Source organism: Nycticebus coucang, chromosome 1 (assembly GCF_027406575.1).
Source record: "Nycticebus coucang isolate mNycCou1 chromosome 1, mNycCou1.pri, whole genome shotgun sequence".
Classification (NCBI taxonomy): Eukaryota; Metazoa; Chordata; class Mammalia; order Primates; family Lorisidae; genus Nycticebus; species Nycticebus coucang.
In genome coordinates, this window is record NC_069780.1 from 107,358,663 (window position 1) to 107,377,194 (window position 18,532).

The 18,532-nt window shown below is 41.5% G+C and overlaps 1 protein-coding gene across 3 annotated transcripts in view; it reads left to right on the plus strand.

The window, feature by feature from the left end:
- SH3RF1 (SH3 domain containing ring finger 1) overlaps positions 1 to 18,532 on the plus strand; it is a 148,811-nt gene that overhangs the window by 54,163 nt on the left and 76,116 nt on the right. Inside the window, exon 1 of one of the 3 annotated variants that reach the window (XM_053585856.1) lies at positions 6,744 to 6,888. The exons of the other annotated variants lie outside the window; for them this stretch is intronic. Within the exon in view, the coding sequence (XP_053441831.1) occupies positions 6,772 to 6,888 (117 nt within the window). The 5' untranslated portion in view covers positions 6,744 to 6,771. Of the gene's footprint in view, positions 1 to 6,743; positions 6,889 to 18,532 lie in introns of those variants that run through there. 3 annotated transcript variants of the gene reach the window in all.

The window sequence follows — 18,532 nt, forward strand, 5'->3', positions numbered from 1 at the left end:
GTTATACTTCACACTGAGGTTATACTTTACACTTGTGTGTGCTATATAAAGATTTTAGATCCCTCTACCAGAATTGTAGAATTCAGATATCACATGAATGATGAATTTTAAAATCCATGGCAAATTTAGGGGGTGAGAGATGAAATGTTAGGTCATCTAGGATTTAACAGTTGTGTTCTTTCATTATAAAAAGTAAAGGGTGTTGCCTTTAGTTGTAGATTGTAAGGTGTGTTATGAGGAGTATAGTGTTTATATGCGAAAATGAAGTGCTACCATAGAGGCTTTGAGCCTAACGTGTATTTTTGACTCAACCTTCTTTTCTAATGTCACATGTTTTCTAACTTTTTTTTGAATTTTGTCAGCATAAATGATTATGCTGTATCTTATGTTAAACGTGGTTTTTCTTTCACGAGGATCAAACTTAATAAGGTGGGCAATTTTAAGAGTTTTATTTTTATGGAAAGTTGGTCTTAAAAGTACTTCCAAATCTGTATCAGTAGGACCAGGACTCAGCTGGTCCATCATCTATCATGGTTTGTTCGAAAGATCTATTTTTTTTGCGTCCAGATGCCTCTCAGAGATTTGTTTATAAACACTGTCAGAAGCAGAGAGTGTTAGGAATCTTCCACTTGAAAGAAAAATGACAAAAAGAATAAAATCATTACTTGGCTTGCCTGCGGCTTCATGCTTAGGCACACCTCTTCCTGCTGTGAGGATTACTCCTGTTCCCCATAAAGCACAGAAGGGTGCTGTGTCAGCATGGAAAGCAATGCAGAATGCGGTGTGTGCCTCACTTCTGATTAACCACTGGAGACCTTTTCATATTACAGTTAGGTTGTGCTTCAACTATTTAAACACAGAACATTTAAAGATCATGTACTTTTAACTAGACCAAAATTGTTTGTCTGCTAAACTTCTGCCTAGAAGGCAAATTTAACCTGTGTCTGACCTTCAGTCTCATTAATTTTAATGATAATCAAGACTTCTGTGGTGACTTTGTTCTTGAAAATTATAAATACTAACCTCATGAAATGTATGGATTTGTAGATTCTTACTCCAGATTGGATTTTCCTATAATTTCAAGTTCCTTTGTACACCACACAACTCACACACCAATAAGTAATAGTAGGGTATCATTATGTTCGAATGCTGTGTTGCATGATGCTGAACTACAGAGCTTTTCAGGTCAGTTGTTTGGCTGAGGAGTTCAGTGTAGTGAAGGCTAATCCCACTGGAGCCGGGTGCCCAGGTGCCCAGGCCACTGAGGGCAGGAAGGACTGTGTGCTGCTAAAATCTGCAGATGCTGCTCTACTGCTGCTCTACTGCAGAGCAAGTATTCCCTGCCCCACACCACCCCCCCTCCCCAGCCTGCCCTCGCCAACATGTGCACTCTAAAAAGTACTAGAAAAAAGAGAATTTACCCTTTGGAGAAGAGAATCAAACAGAAGTTCCTTAGGTTCATTCATTTTTGATAAAGGAAAGCTTGTGTAAAGATTTAATCATAGGACTTGCGAAGGAACATGTATTTAAAATGAAATTTATTCTTCCTTAGTCTTTGCCTGAAGAGCTGTGGACATCACTGGACAGTTTTCTTCCAGTTATAGTTATAAGACGTTCATAGCAAAAGAAAAATATGTCTGCTTTAATTTCATTATTGGAACAGTCAAAATCACACACAGCTTATAACTGCACTATTTCTTGCCTTAGTTACTTTTCTGTTAGTTAAAGATAGTGAAAAATGATGCGTGTTGGTTTGGATGAATCTCTTTGACTATTTGAGATCATTGTAGTATTTGTTTGAAGCAAAACCCCAAAAGTTCCTCCTTTCTCTTTTCTTTTTTCCTCTCTTCTGTCTTTCCCCGAGTTTAGACTACCATATGCTTGCTAATTTGAATTGGCTGTGTGGAAGTTGATGGCCAATAACAAACTGTCCAAGTATCAACTTAGTCATTTTAAACAAAATAAAATATGGGAATAAAAAGCATGACATTTAAATGAATAAAATGATCTTAAACAGGGTGACAAGTAAATAATTGATCCCAATGATGTCTTGATGAAAGAGAATAGTAGAGGGACACAGATGAAGAAAGGGTCTCACCTTCAGCACTCACAGCCTCTGGTTTCCCTGGTGAGAATGTGTGAGGGCTCGGTTCTGGGTTCTTGAGTGTGATCCCTTGCAGTGACCAGAGCAGCTATTCTAGGCCCTTGACTGCCGTGGGCCTAAAGGAATTAGAAAACAGCAAAGAAGAACAAACACAGTCTGCCCCTTATCCACCAGCCCTCAAATATTTGATTAAAGATTTCAGAGGAGAGAATATTCTTTTTTTTTTTTTAAGTAGATATTCTCTGATAGCTTTGAAATAGTTTCTTTTAGGAGGAAAAACTTGAAACTAAAGACTCCTTAATTTGGCATTGCTTAGGAAGTAGAATGTTCTCATGGGCAAATATTTGGTTAACTGGAGCTTGTTACATCAAATAACAGAACCCTTTTCATTTTTATTAAATCTTTTCTTAAATACATGAAATATTCATGTTGGATGACCAAGGACCATAGGCATAAATTAACCTTCTCTTGGTGACCTAGGGCTGCCCCAACATATACCTGCTGTCCTGCCTGTCTTTGTAAAGGTCAGACTGTCGGTTGTCGCCCTATTCATTGTTCTGCTTGCAGCCATCAGCTCCTCCTCCTCTTTTTTTGTGAGTTGAGAAATCACTCACTAAGCTTACTGTGAATTCTCTGTGCTCTGAGGAAGGGTTATTGAGGAGGGGAGGGTTTCTGAAGAGGAATAGTGCTTTGCTTAGGGCCATGTTTTAGAAGGTAGAGTCCTGGAAAGTTTCTATTTTCATTTATTTATTTTTTGAGATAGAGTCTCAAGCTGTCACCCTGGGTAGAGTGCTGCAGTGTCATAGCTCACAGAAACCTCCAACTCAGGCTCCAGCAATCCTCTTGCCTCAGTTTTTCTATTTTTAGTAGAGATAGGGTCTTGCTTTTGCTCAGGCTGGTCTCAAACTCATGAGCTCAAGCAATCCACCGCCTCTGCCTCCCAGAGTGCTAGGATTACAGGCCTAAGCCACTTGCCAGGCCAGCTGGAAAGTTTTAAATGCTATAAGTTATTATATGTTGAAGGCACCTTCTGAGAACAGTTAACTCCTAATTATCTGGAGCAAGATTTTACTTCTAGATTATTTTTATTTAACATTTTTTATTCTTAAAAAAATTCCTTCCCAGGCAGCACCTGTGGCTCAGTGAGTAGGGCGCTGGCCCCATATGCCGAGGGTGGCGGGTTCAAACCCAGTCCCGGCCAAACTGCAACAAAAAAATAGCCGGGCGTTGTGGCGGGCGCCTGTAGTCCCCGCTGCTCAGGAGGCTGAGGCAAGAGAATCGCCTAAGCCCAAGAGTTAGAGGTTGCGGTGAGCCATGTGACGCCACGGCACTCTACCAAGGGCTGCACTCTACCAAGGGCGGTACAGTGAGACTCTGTCTCTATAAAAAAAAAAAAAATTCCTTCCTTTAATTATTAACAGATGTATTAACTGAGCATGGCCCTGCCTACCTTGCACACCTCCACATGCATTTCAGTATTGGCTTCAGCCAGTTATAACAAGGCAGCTGATGCTGCTCTAATTCTTAAATTAACCATAAATGCTTTGGCGTTCTCTGCCTTTTGGATTGAGGGCAGTGGTGTCCCCTGGTCCCTGCTCTGCCCTTCTTCCTGCTGTGAGTGGCTGTCTGGATCCTATCACCTGGCTCTCCCAGCTCCTGGGAAAAGGGTGAAGGAAGTTTCACCCTGGACCAGCATGTTGTTTTTGTCTTACTTACTTATATATGTGTACGTATATGAAATTAAAATATATGTCGTTCACCACACACATGTATATACATTCATGTTTGAGGTAAAAATAGCTGCATCAAACTCTGTTCTGGCAGTGTAAGCCCTGGATACTGCTGATTCTCCCGAGGGACCATGGCATTCATATCTGAATTAATTTCTTACTGGCAGTTCAATCTGGAAAGATATTCTGTGTGTTGTGGTAATTTGGAAGATCATAGGAGGGTTCTCTGGGAAGAAGAGAGCCAGGGACTTTGATCAGGGATGCTAGCAAAGATGTTTTCCTCTTATTCAGAAAAAAATGTTATTTTTTTTGTAAATATGCATGAAGTGCATTCACACTGTTGCACATTCACCACCAGCATCCATTGGGGACCTTGCAGCCCTTTCCATTATGCCTCCGTCCAGAACCCCTGGCCCAGTGACCTACCCTGTGTGCTCTGCAGGGCTGAGCTCTGCCTCTCTGTCTCCAGGACCTCCTATTCTTCTCAGCTGTCCCCAAGTTCTTAGACTGGTGTCTCAACTCTTTTACCAACTGAGTTTCATTGGTTTTGTCAGTCGTTACTTGCCCTGATTTCTTGTTTTTCTGACCTGGTGATGGATATTCCTCATGATCACCTTCTCTTGCCCAGCTGCTGGCAGGAGGGACCATGAGATGGAGAGGTTTGAGAACCAGTGAAGAGGCACAAGAAAAGGGAAGTGCTTTAAGTGAATTGAATGGTATTACTTACTGTTTTTTTTTGGGGGGGGGCAGGAGGAGGAAACTCTGCCACTGTGGGTAGAGTGCTGGGCTATCATCACAGCTCACAGCAACCTCTAACTTCTAAACAATCCTCCTGCCTCAGCCTCTCGAGTAGCTGGGACTATAGGTGCCCACCACAATGCCCGGCTAGTTTTTCTATTTTTAATAGAGATGGGGTTTTGTTCTTGCTCAGGTTGGTCTCGAACTCCTGAGCCTAAGGGATCCTCTCTCTTTGGCCTCCCAGAGTGCTGGGATTACTGTTGTGAGCCACCAGTGCCCAACCTATTTACCTTCTTATCTCCATCTTATAGATAAGATAAATTGAATACCTTTGCATCACAGTGTACTTGGTGGAACCAGGGTTTGAACTCATATAATTTAATTTTCGTAATACTATTTACTGACTCTACCCTGGCTAACATTGATAATGAGAACACAACGGTTACAAGCTAGAGACAGTCCCTGCTCTCAGGCTGTCTATATCCTGTTGAGGGAGTTGGTAAGTAGCTGCCAGTTGCAGCATTGGGTGGAAATACAACAGGAAGCAGCAAGAATTCCCACAATAGTGCTGCAGACAGACTCGGCAGCAGGGAACTCCCAGGATGAAGTGGGTCCTTGTTTGAGAGCTAAAGGACAAGTTTACTAAAAGACCACTCTCTTCCTGTAACACACTGCTTCATTTTCACATTTTGTTTGGTATGTTTTTTATCTTTTCCCTTACTTATTTTTTGGTCGCAGTAACTACCTTGAGAAAAGTTTTCAGTATTTATTCATGGCCTGAGGAGTTCTGTGTGGTGGAAGCCCACAGTCTACTGTTGGGCCTTTCCCTGAGTTGCAAAGACCTTTGAATACACGATGGGGACCTGAACGGGCAAGTTTGTTTGATGCCTGTTCAGAACTAGTGTGTATGATGCCTTCTTGTCCTGGGGGTGCTAGGACAGGGCAAAATTGCTATAACTAAGATGGCTAATTGTCTTTTAGGTTGTATGTTCTTAATTTAATAACTTGCAATTAAAATTTTTTTACTAAACCATTAGGAAGGGCAACTTGATAGCAACATATACATGCTCACATTCTCACACTCCCTTAGAAACTTTTGTGTCTGTCCTGAAAAGAAGAATTACTTTATGATATTAAGACTTAATTTTCATCTTTTTAACCCCCTATCTGGTGATCTTTAGGAATAGGAGTTTTCTCTTTTCTTTAGGAATAGGAGTTAAAATGAGAGGAAAAGTGAGGGTGGGCACAAAGTTTTAGTGGGTGACAAAAGGGTGAATGAAAATCCTTTGGAAGACAAAGTGGGTGGAAGGGCAGAGGCCATATGCGCTCTGGACAGACACTGCCGTTACTTGAGGACAGGCAGCACTGGAGGGTTAGTGAAAGAATGGGTTTCCTTTTAGGAAAAAAATAAACAAACAGCAGTCTGAGTCCTTAAATACTAGATAAAGCAATTCTGGGCTTAGTCTGTACATTTCTAAATGAAGTTCTTTAGTATGTTTCATTTTATTGACTGCATAGCATCTTAATCACAGATGTGAAAAACTGGCAAAGGAGACAAGGGTCTGGCTCATCCGTTTTGTTTTCCCACCAGTGTATGAGCCTCCTGTCCCAGCTGACATTCTCCCATTCCCCATCCCAGCTGACACCCCTATCCCCGACTCCAGGTGATACCCCCATCCCCCACCTCTCCTGGCATCCCCATTCCCCAACTCCCATGACACTCCCGTCTCGCCATCTCAGCTGACACCCCCATCCACTCCAAGCTGACACCCCCCAGGAGTCATTGGGCTTGTGATCTAAGTCCAGCTCAGTGGGGAAGGGGGCTGCTCCTGCGAGGATTCTTTGGAAGGTGGCACCTGTATAAACAACTCCATGTCTGTCCTCCGCTGACTTCTGACTTCTGACATAGTAGATAGGAGTCAAGGAAAAAGGAAGCTTTCTAAACCAGTGTCCTCCATAGAGGAGGATTGGCTGAAACTGGGCCAGTGGTCACACATTCTGCAGAGGCCAGAGTCTCATTCTAAAAAGTTTTAGAACAGTGTATTATTGTAACTTGTTTTAAAATGTAGGAGTTTTGGTTTAGTGGTACAGTACTCAGAAATTAGCATATCTCATTTCTTTTTAGATTCTGCTCCGTCCACTTTTTCACTGACCACTGGTTCCTCATCTCCCACTGGTAAAGTGGAAGCATCTACAGACATGATTTTCTCACATCTCCCTAGCTGTGTATTTTCTCCTGTGCACCCTGTACAGCTGTGGTCCCAGCCCTCCTGGTACCATCTGTGGTCTGTTAGGAACCGGGCTACACAGCAGGAGGTGAGTAGGTGGCCCAGCAAACTTCCTGTATACACAGCTACTGCCCATTGGGACATCACTGCCCAAACTCCTCCTGTGAGATCAGCAGGGGCATTAGATCAGCAGGGGCACCAGAGTGCAAACCCAGTGGAACTGCTTGTGTGAGGGGCCTGGGTTGACGACTTGGGGTGGAGCTGCGGAGGTGATGCTAGCACTGGGGAGCGGCTACAGCCCATCCACTTCAGATCAGTAAATGACCTTTTATGTTCATCAAATTTATACTTTTGTAATCTCCTGAGTTTAGGGTAGTATGTGGACATGCCTGAAAGTTTTCCTGTGTTTTTAAGTGATTTGGTCTTGTTATTACAAGTTCAGCTATTAATGTGAAAGGGATAGTACTTGGGAGAGTTTTCCATGCTCATTACTGGCTGTATCAGTGGCATTACAAAGTTGTTTCTGTTTCTCCAAAGATGTACCCGTGGTGTTAATTTTGACCTGATTCATAGGTCCTCTAATACCCTAACACACACAAAGCTTGAAAGCTTGTGTAAAAACACTAAACTTGTTGGCATTAACTTTCTTGCAGCTCTTGCCAACAAAGAAATACTATGTACTAAATTTGAGTCCCGTTTCAAAACAAATGTCAACATTTTAAAACACTGGCTTTATTAGAACATAAATAGTTCATTTAATGAAGCAGTTTTCCTGGACTCCCTTGTTTCTCTTTCAGCACATCAGGTACCTCCACTCAGCCAGTAAATTTCCATTTTAATTTGAGACTCCTCCCTTTCCCTCATTTGCTGACAACTGATGGACAGAGAAACTTTAGTCCCATTAAAAGTCTTTTAATCAGCAAGCCCACTTGTTAATATATATGTTTGTACTTTTCCAGGGGGGAAGTGACATCTATGATAACCAGGCAGGACTCAGTGTTATGTATGTGAGTTGCTTTTAAATTCTCACCTTTGTATTCTGTAGTGTGTGTAACATTAATCTTGGTTTATTTGGGGAAGGTTTTCTGTTACATTTGAGGGTTGTTGGAAGAAGGAAACAATATATTATTTTAGCATAAAAATATGCTGGTTTGATTTTGAGTGTGAACAGAGAATAGGGTAATTTAATGAAATTATGTGCTGGAAGTTTCATTGAATTAGTTTGGTTAAAAGAAGATGTAATCCTCAAAATTGAAAAAAACTACTGTATTCGGGACCTTTAAGAAAACACACAAGCAATAGCATTATAGCCTTTAGGAACTCATATTTCATCATATTCTGTGTGGGATTTGTTTGTTTTGGTTTACCTCACCTTGTTTGATAATCTACTATGAAGTTTTACTTATCCCTTAAGTTCCTTTTTCTTCAGAGTTTAGGTTAAAGTTAGAGTGAGAGAGAGGAGAAGAGAAATGACAGTATTTCTTGAGTGCCTTCCATGTGCCAAGATTATGGTAGGTACTCTCTTCATAGTAGTCTCGTGGGATAAAGTTTTATTTTATTTTGTTTTTTTAAGACAGAGTCTCACTTTGTCATCCTTGGTAGAGTGCTGTGGTGTCACAGCTCACAGCAGCCTCCAACTCTTAGGTTCAAGTGATAACTCTTGCCTCAGCCTCTCGAGTAGCTGGGACTACAGGTGCTCACCACAACACCTGGCTATTTTTAGAGATGGGGTCTTGCTCTTGCTCACGCTAGTCTTGAACTCATGAGCTCATGCAATCTGCCCACCTCAGCTGCCCATAGTGCTAGGATTACAGGTGTGAACCACCCTGCCCAGTAGGATAAAAAGTTTTAACACCCATTTTGTAAGAAACAACCACTTAAGGTCAATTAAGTAGTGTAACCAGACTGTTTAACACCAAGGTCTGTATTCTTTCTTCTTTAGCTCCTAAATATGTAATTTTATAGATTCACAGGATCTCTGGTATCTCTCAGGGAGACTAAAGACCAGATAAGAACAGTTATCTCCTGTCTAGAACTAACAAAAAAAGGGGGGATTATTTGATCATTCATTCAAAGGTTTTTGTATGCCAGATGCTATTCCAGGTATATCTTCAACCAGACAGGCAGAGCAGCTTACTTCCTTTCATATCACTTAAATATTCCATACATTTGTAGAAGGCAGTTGATATTTCTGTTAGGGATTGCTGATGAATTAGGAAACAACTTCAGAATGTGTTTGAGGGAACTACAAGTGGCAAGTACTTTGAGTTGTGAATTAATGCTTGGCAATGCACTTTACCTGGCATCTCTGTGACTGTGGCATAACTGGAGTTTATAAATAACAGTATTTCCTTAGGTATTTTCTATACAGCATTTAGTCAAAGAATTTTGGGAAATGCTTCTCAGAGCCCTCCCAAGCTTATTGGACTAGATTTTTTTTTCCCCAAGTGCCATCTATCCTAAGCAGTGCTCAGGAGAGTATGCATTACCATCTGGGCACAAAATCTGTGTCTTCCTCATATTCCTCTGTATGAGGGCTGTACGGAAAGTGTCCAAGCCATGTACAATGAAAACTAGAGGCATACATAGCTGGGTACATCCCAGGCAGCCTTCATATGTTTTTTACAATTGTTTTCCTGGCCAGGTGAGGTGGCTCACATCTGTAATCCCAGCAGTCTGGGAAGCCAAGGTGGGAGGATCACCTCAATTCAGAACTGCCTGATACCGTGTCTCTTCTAAAAATAGAAAAACTAGCTGGGCTTGTTGGTGGGTGCCTATCGTTCCAGCTACTCAGGAGGCTGAGGCAAGAGGATTGCTTGAGGAGTTTGAGATTGTTGTGAGCTATGACACCACATCACTCTACCCAGGGTACAAAGTAACACGCTGTCTCAAAAAAAAAAAAAATTGTTTTCCTGCTTAGAAAGCATGCCATTGTCAGTTTTTCAAGGTGTCTTTTATTGAAGACCACCTTAGCAACATTAATGATAAATTAGGCTTTACTTTAGGTGAAAAGTTTAAGCATCTAATGACAGAAAACGTATCTAAGAAATTCAATGGGGTTAGGTTTTCATTTTGTCGTAAACTATTCCTCCACTTGTAATGAAGTTGCTAGGCAAAATTATGTTATTTCCATAGAAATAAGCAGTTACACAGTCTTGGAATTAGATGCTTTGGTTTCTGAAGGTAGGTATTTACTGCCATTGTGTTTTCAGAAGTTCAGACAATTGTCACTATGCTGGAAACCCAAATAATAATTATAGGCAGGCTACAAGCTGAAGACTCTTAACTCATTTTAAATGATCCTTTGAAAAGAACCACATCCTCTGGGTCAGAAAGGGAGGTGAATGAGAGAGTCCTGCCTGGCTGCCCCACTTCTCACCCTCATAGAGGCTTTCTGTGCAAGGCTGTGGATACATGTGAGGCTGTGAGCATATGTGAGGCTATGAACTTGTGCAAGGCTGTGAGCATGTACTCTCTTTGTGTGTGCTCTGTTCATATCTATGGGCCTAGAGGAAAACAGATGTCTGAGCATGCAGGCTGATCTCACAATGAGAACCAGCCTCCTACAGAGGCAGGTAAACTTGAGCTGGGGCAAAGAAGCCCTTTGTTGGGAGGCTGAGGCAAGAGAATTGCCTAAGCCCAAGAGCTGGAGGTTGCTGTGAGCTGTGACGCTACTGCCCTTTACTGAGGATGACAAAGTGAGCCTCTGTCTCTTAAAAAAAAAAAAAAAGAAAGAAAAAGAAAAGGAAGCCCTTTGTTAGGCCCAGAGCAGGAACATGGCTCCTTATCTTTTTTTAGCAACAAGTATTTGGCCTTGGATAAATATTTGCTGGATGAATACAGCAGATACCTTACCCCTTAACTCTATATACTGCAGTCAGGGATAGCTAAGTTCTGGGAGGCCCTGGACTGTTTTCTCTTTTGAGCTGTGCTAAATGTTTCATGTACATTGTCCCATTTATTCCTGACAGCCGCCTTAGGAGGCACTTTTTCATTTTACAGAAAGGTAAATGTTAGATGCCGCGTCCAGAGGCCCACCTGAGCTGCCTGTGCTGTGTCTGGGCTCACAGCTTTAACCAGTCCCCTGGCTCCAGGTTTCTCTGCTCTTCGCTGACGACAGATGGGATTTTGGTTTTAAGACGTCATGCCCAGGACTTTTAATAATAAACCTTTGCTTTACTTTGGAAAGAACAAAATCAAGATATGATTTCAGCTGAGAAATTGGAGCGTGGTAAAAGTCAGTGGTGTTTTGTCTGTGACATCACAGGAAGTTACCATGGAAATGATTATGGTGTTATGAATATAGAATTACAACTTTGGGGAATGAGCTGCCTGAGCAGATGAAATGCTGAGGAATAGGGAAGTCCTTGTCATAAAAATGCCTTCTCGATTTGAGATGAACAAATCAGCAGCATGAGGTCTGAATGCCTGCTCTCTTTTAGCATTCCTGAAACATCAGTGTTAAATTATTCTTTTAACTCTCCCTGGTTTCATTACTACTTTCAGAACTTGTTGAAAGTAAAATAATTCCCATGTGTGTCTATGTGTTTTTTTTTTTTTTTTTGTAGAGACAGAGTCTCACTGTACCGCCCTCGGGTAGAGTGCCGTGGCGTCACACGGCTCACAGCAACCTCTAACTCTTGGGCTTACGCGATTCTCCTGCCTCAGCCTCCCGAGCAGCTGGGACTACAGGTGCCCGCCACAACACCCGGCTATTTTTCTGTTGCAGTTTGGCCTGGGCTGGGTCCGAACCCGCCACCCTCGGCATATGGGGCCGGCGCCCTACTCACTGAGCCACAGGCGCCGCCCATGTCTATGTGTTTTTAGTTTAGCAAATATTGTATTTACAGATCCTCCCTGCCCCAGCTCTCTCTGTTCCCTTTAAAATATTCCCAGTGGAGATACATTGTTCCCTGGTTTTCCCATTAACAAATTCCCTGCAGAATAAATTGGCTCTGGTATTTGTTAATTGTTAAAGCTGATTCTAGGAGTTGGATGGCCAGGGTTTGGTAAAATCAAAATGTAATTTTTCCGATAAAAATTGATTTCCCAAGTTTCATTGTTCCTATTGCTTTTCGCTAAATTTAAAGTTTGTCAGAGAAAAGGTTTTTCTGATCACCAGTGATAAGATGTGTTGACAATGCTATATTATTGTTTGCTACCTTAATTTCTTCATATTTTGGATCCTCTAATTTTTTTTTTTTTTTTTTTTTTTTGTAGAGACAGAGTCTCTCTTAATGGCCCTCGGTAGAGTGCTGTGGCCTCACACAGCTCACAGCAACCTCCAACTCCTGGGCTTAAGCGATTCTCTTGCCTCAGCCTCCCGAGTAGCTGGGACTACAGGTGCCTGCCACAACGCCTGGCTGGATCCTCTAATGTTTTTAATATTTTTCTTTTTTGAGACAGAGCCTTGTTCTGCCACACTGGATGCTGTGGCATCATAGCTCATGGCAACCTTGAACTCCTGTGCTCAGGAGATCTTCCTTCCTCAGCATCCTGAGTGGCTGGGACTTCAGGCCCCCACCAAAATACCTGGCCATTCTATTTTTAGTAGAGACACTGTGGAGCTCTTGCTCATGCTGGTCTTGAACTCCTGAGCTCAAGCAGTCTATCTGCCTTTGCCTCCCAGAGTGCTGGGATCACAGGGTGAGCCACCCGGGAGCCTCCTTTTAGAATTTTATAACTGATGTGGCTCTAGGACAAGGGCCTTTGTTCCCTTACTACTGCCCTTTCACCTCAGCACCTTGAGCACACACTCACCTGCTTATTCCAGACTCACTGGCTGCTGTGTGATACTATGGGGTTGAGGTCTGGCCAGGAGGTGTGAGCTGAAGTGGTTTGCCATTCTGGGCTTATTCTTTTAAGGAGATCTTTAACCTTATTTTTGCCCCTTCTCACTTTCTCCTTTGTGGATGCAGATGATGATGAAGTCTCATCATCAGGGAAAACCCTCTGTCAGCCAGACACTAGAGCTGTGAGAACGACGTGCCAAGTCCCTGAAATCTGTAGTTTGTTATAGCCTCTGACGTCATCCTAGATAATGCAGAAATTATACAGTTTTTATTCTTTTTATAGTGCCCTTGAAATTGTGTATGCCTCATAGAGTGAAAAGTCAAACCTGATTGTAAAGCCCCTTCTAGATGACATGAGGATCTCAGAACACAGATCCAGTTGCTGCTCTCCCTCTTCACATGCTGCCTTGTAGGAAAACCAGGACATTGTTACCATTTTATTCCTTGTTTGGATTGGCCACCATCTTCCCAGTTTATTTGCTTACCTTTCTTGTGACTCAGACCTGCTTTTTCTTTTCTTTTCTTTTTTCTCTTTTTTCTTTCTTTCTTTGTTTTCTTGAGACAGGGTTTTGCTCTGTCATCTAGGCTGAAGTGCAGTGGCCCAATCACAGCTCACAGCAACTTCAAACTCCTGGGCTCAAGCAATCCTTCCACCTCAGTCTCCTGAGTAGATGGGGCAACAGATGCCCACCACCATGCCCAGCTAAAGTTTACTTATTTTTTGTAGAGATGGGGTCTTACCCAGGTTGGTCTCAAATTCCTAGTCTCAAGAGATCTGCCTGCCTTGGCCTCTCAAATTGGGAGCCACCCTGCCTGTGTAGGTGCATTTTTCTTCTTGAAGTGTGAGATTTAGAAACTCCTGTGGGTAAGACTTTGCTGGTAATACTCTCAGTTTTTGTCCATTTATATAGGTCTTTATTTATCTTCTTGTTTTATATCTAAGTTGATCTCTTTTCTTTCAGCACTGGAGATACTTTCACAGACTTTTGTCCTTCGTTATTTCTGTTTCTGTTGAAGTCTGTTTCAGCCTGGTTGTCATTTCTTTGCTAAAATGATATGACTTTTTTCTTTTTTAAAACTTTTCTCAGTGTGGGGGGTGGGGGTGGGAGGAGCAAGATGACGGCTGAGTAATAGCTTCCTTGCAACTGGGCACGGTGAGACTGGGGAGAGAAGACTTCAGGTGTCTCTGGCTGGTGGTATCTGCCCAGAAACATCCCTTGGGGGACACGGGGGGTCAGCAAGAGACTTCTGGACCCCATGAGGAGGACAAAAGCAGTGGAGAACTGGCAAGTTGTTGTGTGTGTTCGTTTGATCTAATCCCGCCAGTAGCTGTAAGTATAGCACCAGTGAGATTGCAAATTGGAAAGGCCTTCCCTGTGAGCTGTTTTGTTTTTTTGGACTTGGGGACTCAGTTGAACTACCTTGGGCGAGAATACGGAGGACAAGAATTGTCTAGGGCCCTGGACTGAGCCACTGAGCCTCATGGAGCTAATAGTGTTCAGCTATGGGCCGTGCAGAGCCACTGTGAGAGAACTGCCCCAGCAAGCTCCTCCCTCAGGGTTGCAGAGCAGGGATTGGGCAAGAGATGTTGGGCCAGTAATGGAATGACTGAGCAGCCTAAAGGTGGGGACTAGTGAGACCGGTTTTGGCACACTGGGTAAGCGGGCCATTACTTCAGGAGTGATCCCAGCGACAGGTGCTTTCCTAGGAAACCTTTGGCTTAGACAAGGTTGACAGTTTAAAGCGCCTTTTAAGCGGGCCGAGGAGAGATTTAGGCTCTCCACCATGTGGGGTTTGAGAAATCAGCAGAGGTCTCTAGTCTCCATCTCATATAGATGTATCAGCATTGTGATTAACATCTCATACCCCAGAAGATCACTTGTTGCCCAGACAATATTCAGCAGGATATATATACTGCTTTGTTTTTTTTTTTCCTCTGGTTTTCTTTCTTCGTTATTTATTTTTTTTTAATTTCAACATTTTCCCTCTATTTTTCTTTCTTTTCTTTACTCATTTTTCTAATTTAAATATAATTTTCCGTAGTTGCCTAAAATTAGTAGTAGTCTAAAATTAAAAATTAGAACTTCATTTTTGCTAGTGTTTCTACCCCTATTATTTGTTTTTTCCCCCCAATTTTATCCAATAAAGTTTTCTGTTTGCTTGTTTTGGTTTGATTTATAGCATTTTTGTCTTTCCTCTCTTCTTGGTGGAGGGTGGGGTACTGTGTCTGAACAGATTGGCAAGGAGCTGCTGATGTCAAGGGAACCTCCCAACCCGGCACCCCCAGAGGTTGGGGGTTTTTAAGATTGGGTCAAAGTACCCTACTGTACACCTATATTGCTTTGTTTCCCTCTTTCTGTGCCTTTCTTCTTTTTGTCAATATTCCCTTTTACTCAACCCCTCTCCTTTCTCTGTTTTTTTTTTTTTTTTAATCTTTCTTTTTAAAATCTTTTTCCCCTTCTTAATCTTCATTCTTCTTATCCTGTACCAAAAGGACTCATCAAAACCCTAGGCCAGAGGCACTGTAACTTAAAGAGCAAGAGGAAGTGAAAGGAAAATTAGGGCAAGGAAGCAGGTAAAAGAAATCACTCATGAGGAAGAATCAGCAGAAACATCCTGGCAACATGAAAAACCAGTCTAGAGAAGGGACTGTGATGTAGCTACTATAGAGGATTCCACGTATAAAGAAATGTTAGAAATGACAGAAAGGGAATTTAGAATACATGTGATGAAAACAATGAAGGAAACTGCTGGAAAATCACCAAAAGGAAATCCAAAAACAGAATCAAATAAGATAATAGAGAAAGGATATAGCAGAGCTGAAGGAACTGAAGCAGTCAATTAGGGAACTTAAAGATGCAATAGAAAGTATCAACAGATTAGATCATGCAGAAGACAGAATCTCAGAAGTAGAGGACAGAGCTCTTGAGATAACTAATTTAAAGAGGCAGAAAAGAAGAGAGAGAAAGCAGAACATTCACTGACAGAATTATGGGACTTTATGAAGCGTTCAAACATACGAGTTATAGGTATCCCAGAAGGGCAAGAAGAATGCCCCAGAGGAATGGAAGCCATGCTAGAGGGTATTATAAATGAAAATTTACCAAATATCACCAAAGATTCTGACACACTCCTTTCAGAGGGATATTGGACCCCAGGTCGCCTCAACTCTAACAGAGCTTCTCTAAGACACATTGTGATGAATCTGTCCAAAGTCAAGACAAAAGAAAAGATTCTTTAACCTGCCAGGAGTAAGCGCCAGTTGACCTACAGGGGCAAATCCATCAGAGTGACTGCAGACTTCTCTAATGAAACTTTCCAAGCAAGAAGACAATGGTCATCTACATTTAATCTACTTAAACAGAACAATTTCTAGCCCAGAATTCAAAACCCTGATAAGCTAAGCTTTAAAATTGACAGAGAAATCAAATCATTTACTGATATGCACTTTAAGGAAATTTACCACAAGACCAGCTCTACAGGAAATACTTCAAACTGTTCTACAGCCTGACCATCACAATGGATCAACAGCAATGTAAGAGCTCAGAAATTAGGGACAGAACCTAACTTCCACACTGATACAAAAGATAAAACTAAGCAATGGACTTTCACAAAATAAGATGAATAGAACACTACCACACTTATCAATTATTTCAATAAATGTTAATGGCTTGAATTCCCGACTGAAGAGGCATAGATTGGCTGATTGGATTAAAAAACACAAGCCATCCATTTTCTGTCTGTAGGAAACACACCTAGCTTCACAAGCAAATTAAACTCCGAGTTAAGGGTTGGAAGACAATTTTTCAGACAAATGGAATTCAGAAGAAAATAGGAGTTGCAATCTTATTTTCAGTTACATGTGGATTTAAAGCAACTGAAGTCAAAAAAGACAAAGATGGTCACTTTATATTAGTCAAGTGAAAAATACAACAAGAAGATGTTTCAATTCTAAATTTTTATGCACCCAACTTAAATGCTCCCAGATTCTTGAAACAGACCTTACTCAGTCTGAGAAATATGATATCCGATAATACTGTAATAACAGGGGACTTTAACTCTCCTGTTACAGAGTCTGCCACAGAAATTAAACAAGGACATGAGAGACTTAAATGAGACCCTAGAAAAAACTGTGTTTGTAGACGCATATAGAACACTCCATCCCAAAGACAAAGAATATACATTCTTCTCATCACCCCATGGAACATTCTCCAAAATTGATCATATCCCAGGACACAAAACAAACCTCAACAGAATCAAAAGAATTGAAATTTACATTGTATCTTCTCAGACCACAAGGCACTAAAGGTGGAACTCAACTCCAAGGAAAATGTTCAACCCCACACAAAGACATGGAAATTAAACAACCTGTTGAGTGACAGTTGGGTGCAGGAAGAAATAAAAGAGGAAATCATTAACTTCCTTGAGCATAACAAAAATAAAGACACAAGTTCCCAAAACCTGTGGGATACTGCAAAAGCTGTTCTGAGAGGAAAATGTATTGCTTTAGATACATACATTCGAAAAACAGAAAGAGAGCGCATCAACAAACTCTCAAGCCATCTTATGGAATTGGAAAAACAATCTAAGCCTAAACCCAGCAGAAGAAAAGAACCCAGCAGAAGAAAAGAAATATCCAAAATTAAATCAGAGATCAATGAAATTGAAAACAAAAGAATCATTCAGAAAATTAATGAAACAGGTGTTGGTTTTTTGAAAAATAAATAAAATAGACAAACCTTTGGCCAAACTAACTAGAAATATAAATGTAAAATCTCTAGCAACCTCAATCAGAAATGATAAAGGGGAAATTACAACTGATGCCACAGATATACAAGAGATCATCTCTGAATAGTACCAGAAACCCTATGCCCAGAAATTTGACAACGTGAAGGAAATGGATCAATATTTGGAATCACACCCTCTCCCTAAACTTAGCCAGGAAGAAATAGAGCTCCTGAACAGACCAATTTCAAGCACTGAGATTAAAGAAACAATAAAACATCTTCCAACAAAAAAAATGCCCTGGTCAGGATAGCTTCACACCAGAATTCTATCAAACCTTCAAAGAAGAGTTTATTCCCGTACTGCAGAAATTATTCCAAAAAATCAAGGAGGAAGGAATCTTTCCCCAACATGTTCTATGAAGCAATCACCCTGATACCAAAACCAGGAAAAGACCACACTAAAAAGAAGCACTTTAGACCAATTTCACTAATGAATATAGATGCAAAAATTCTCAAGAAAATCCTAGCCAATAGATTACAGCTTATCATCAAAAAAGTCACACATCATGATAAAGTAGGTTTCATTCCAGGGATGCAAAGCTCGTTTAACATGCAAGTCCATAAACGTTATCCACCATATAAACAGAAGCAAAAATAAAGACCATATGATCCTCTCAGATGCAGAAAAAGCATTCGATAAAATCTAGCATCCTTTTCTTTTTATCCTTTCTTCTTTTCTTTTCTTTCTTTCTTTTTTTTTGCAGTTTTTACCAGGGCTGGGTTTGAATCCCCACCTCCAGCATATGGGGCCCGGTGCCCTACTCCCTTGAGCCACAGGCGCTGCCATCCAGGATCCTTTTCTTCTTCTTCTTCTTCTTTTTTTTTTTTTTTTTTTTTTTAAAGAAAGAGAGTCTCACTTTATCGCCCATGGTAGAGTGCCGTGGGGGTCACACAGCTCACAGCAACCTCCAGCTTTTTGGGCTTAGGCTCTTCTCTTGCCTCAGCCTCCCAAGTGGGACTACAGGTGCCCACAACAATGCCCGGCAATTTTTTTGGTTATTGTTGTTGTTGCATTTTGGCTGGGGCTGGGTCGGAACCCACTACCCTTGTTATATGGGGCCGGTGCCCCACTCACTCAGTCACAGGCGCCACCCCCAGGATCCTTTTCTTTCTTTTTTTTTTTTTTTATTGTTGGGGATTCATTGAGGGTACA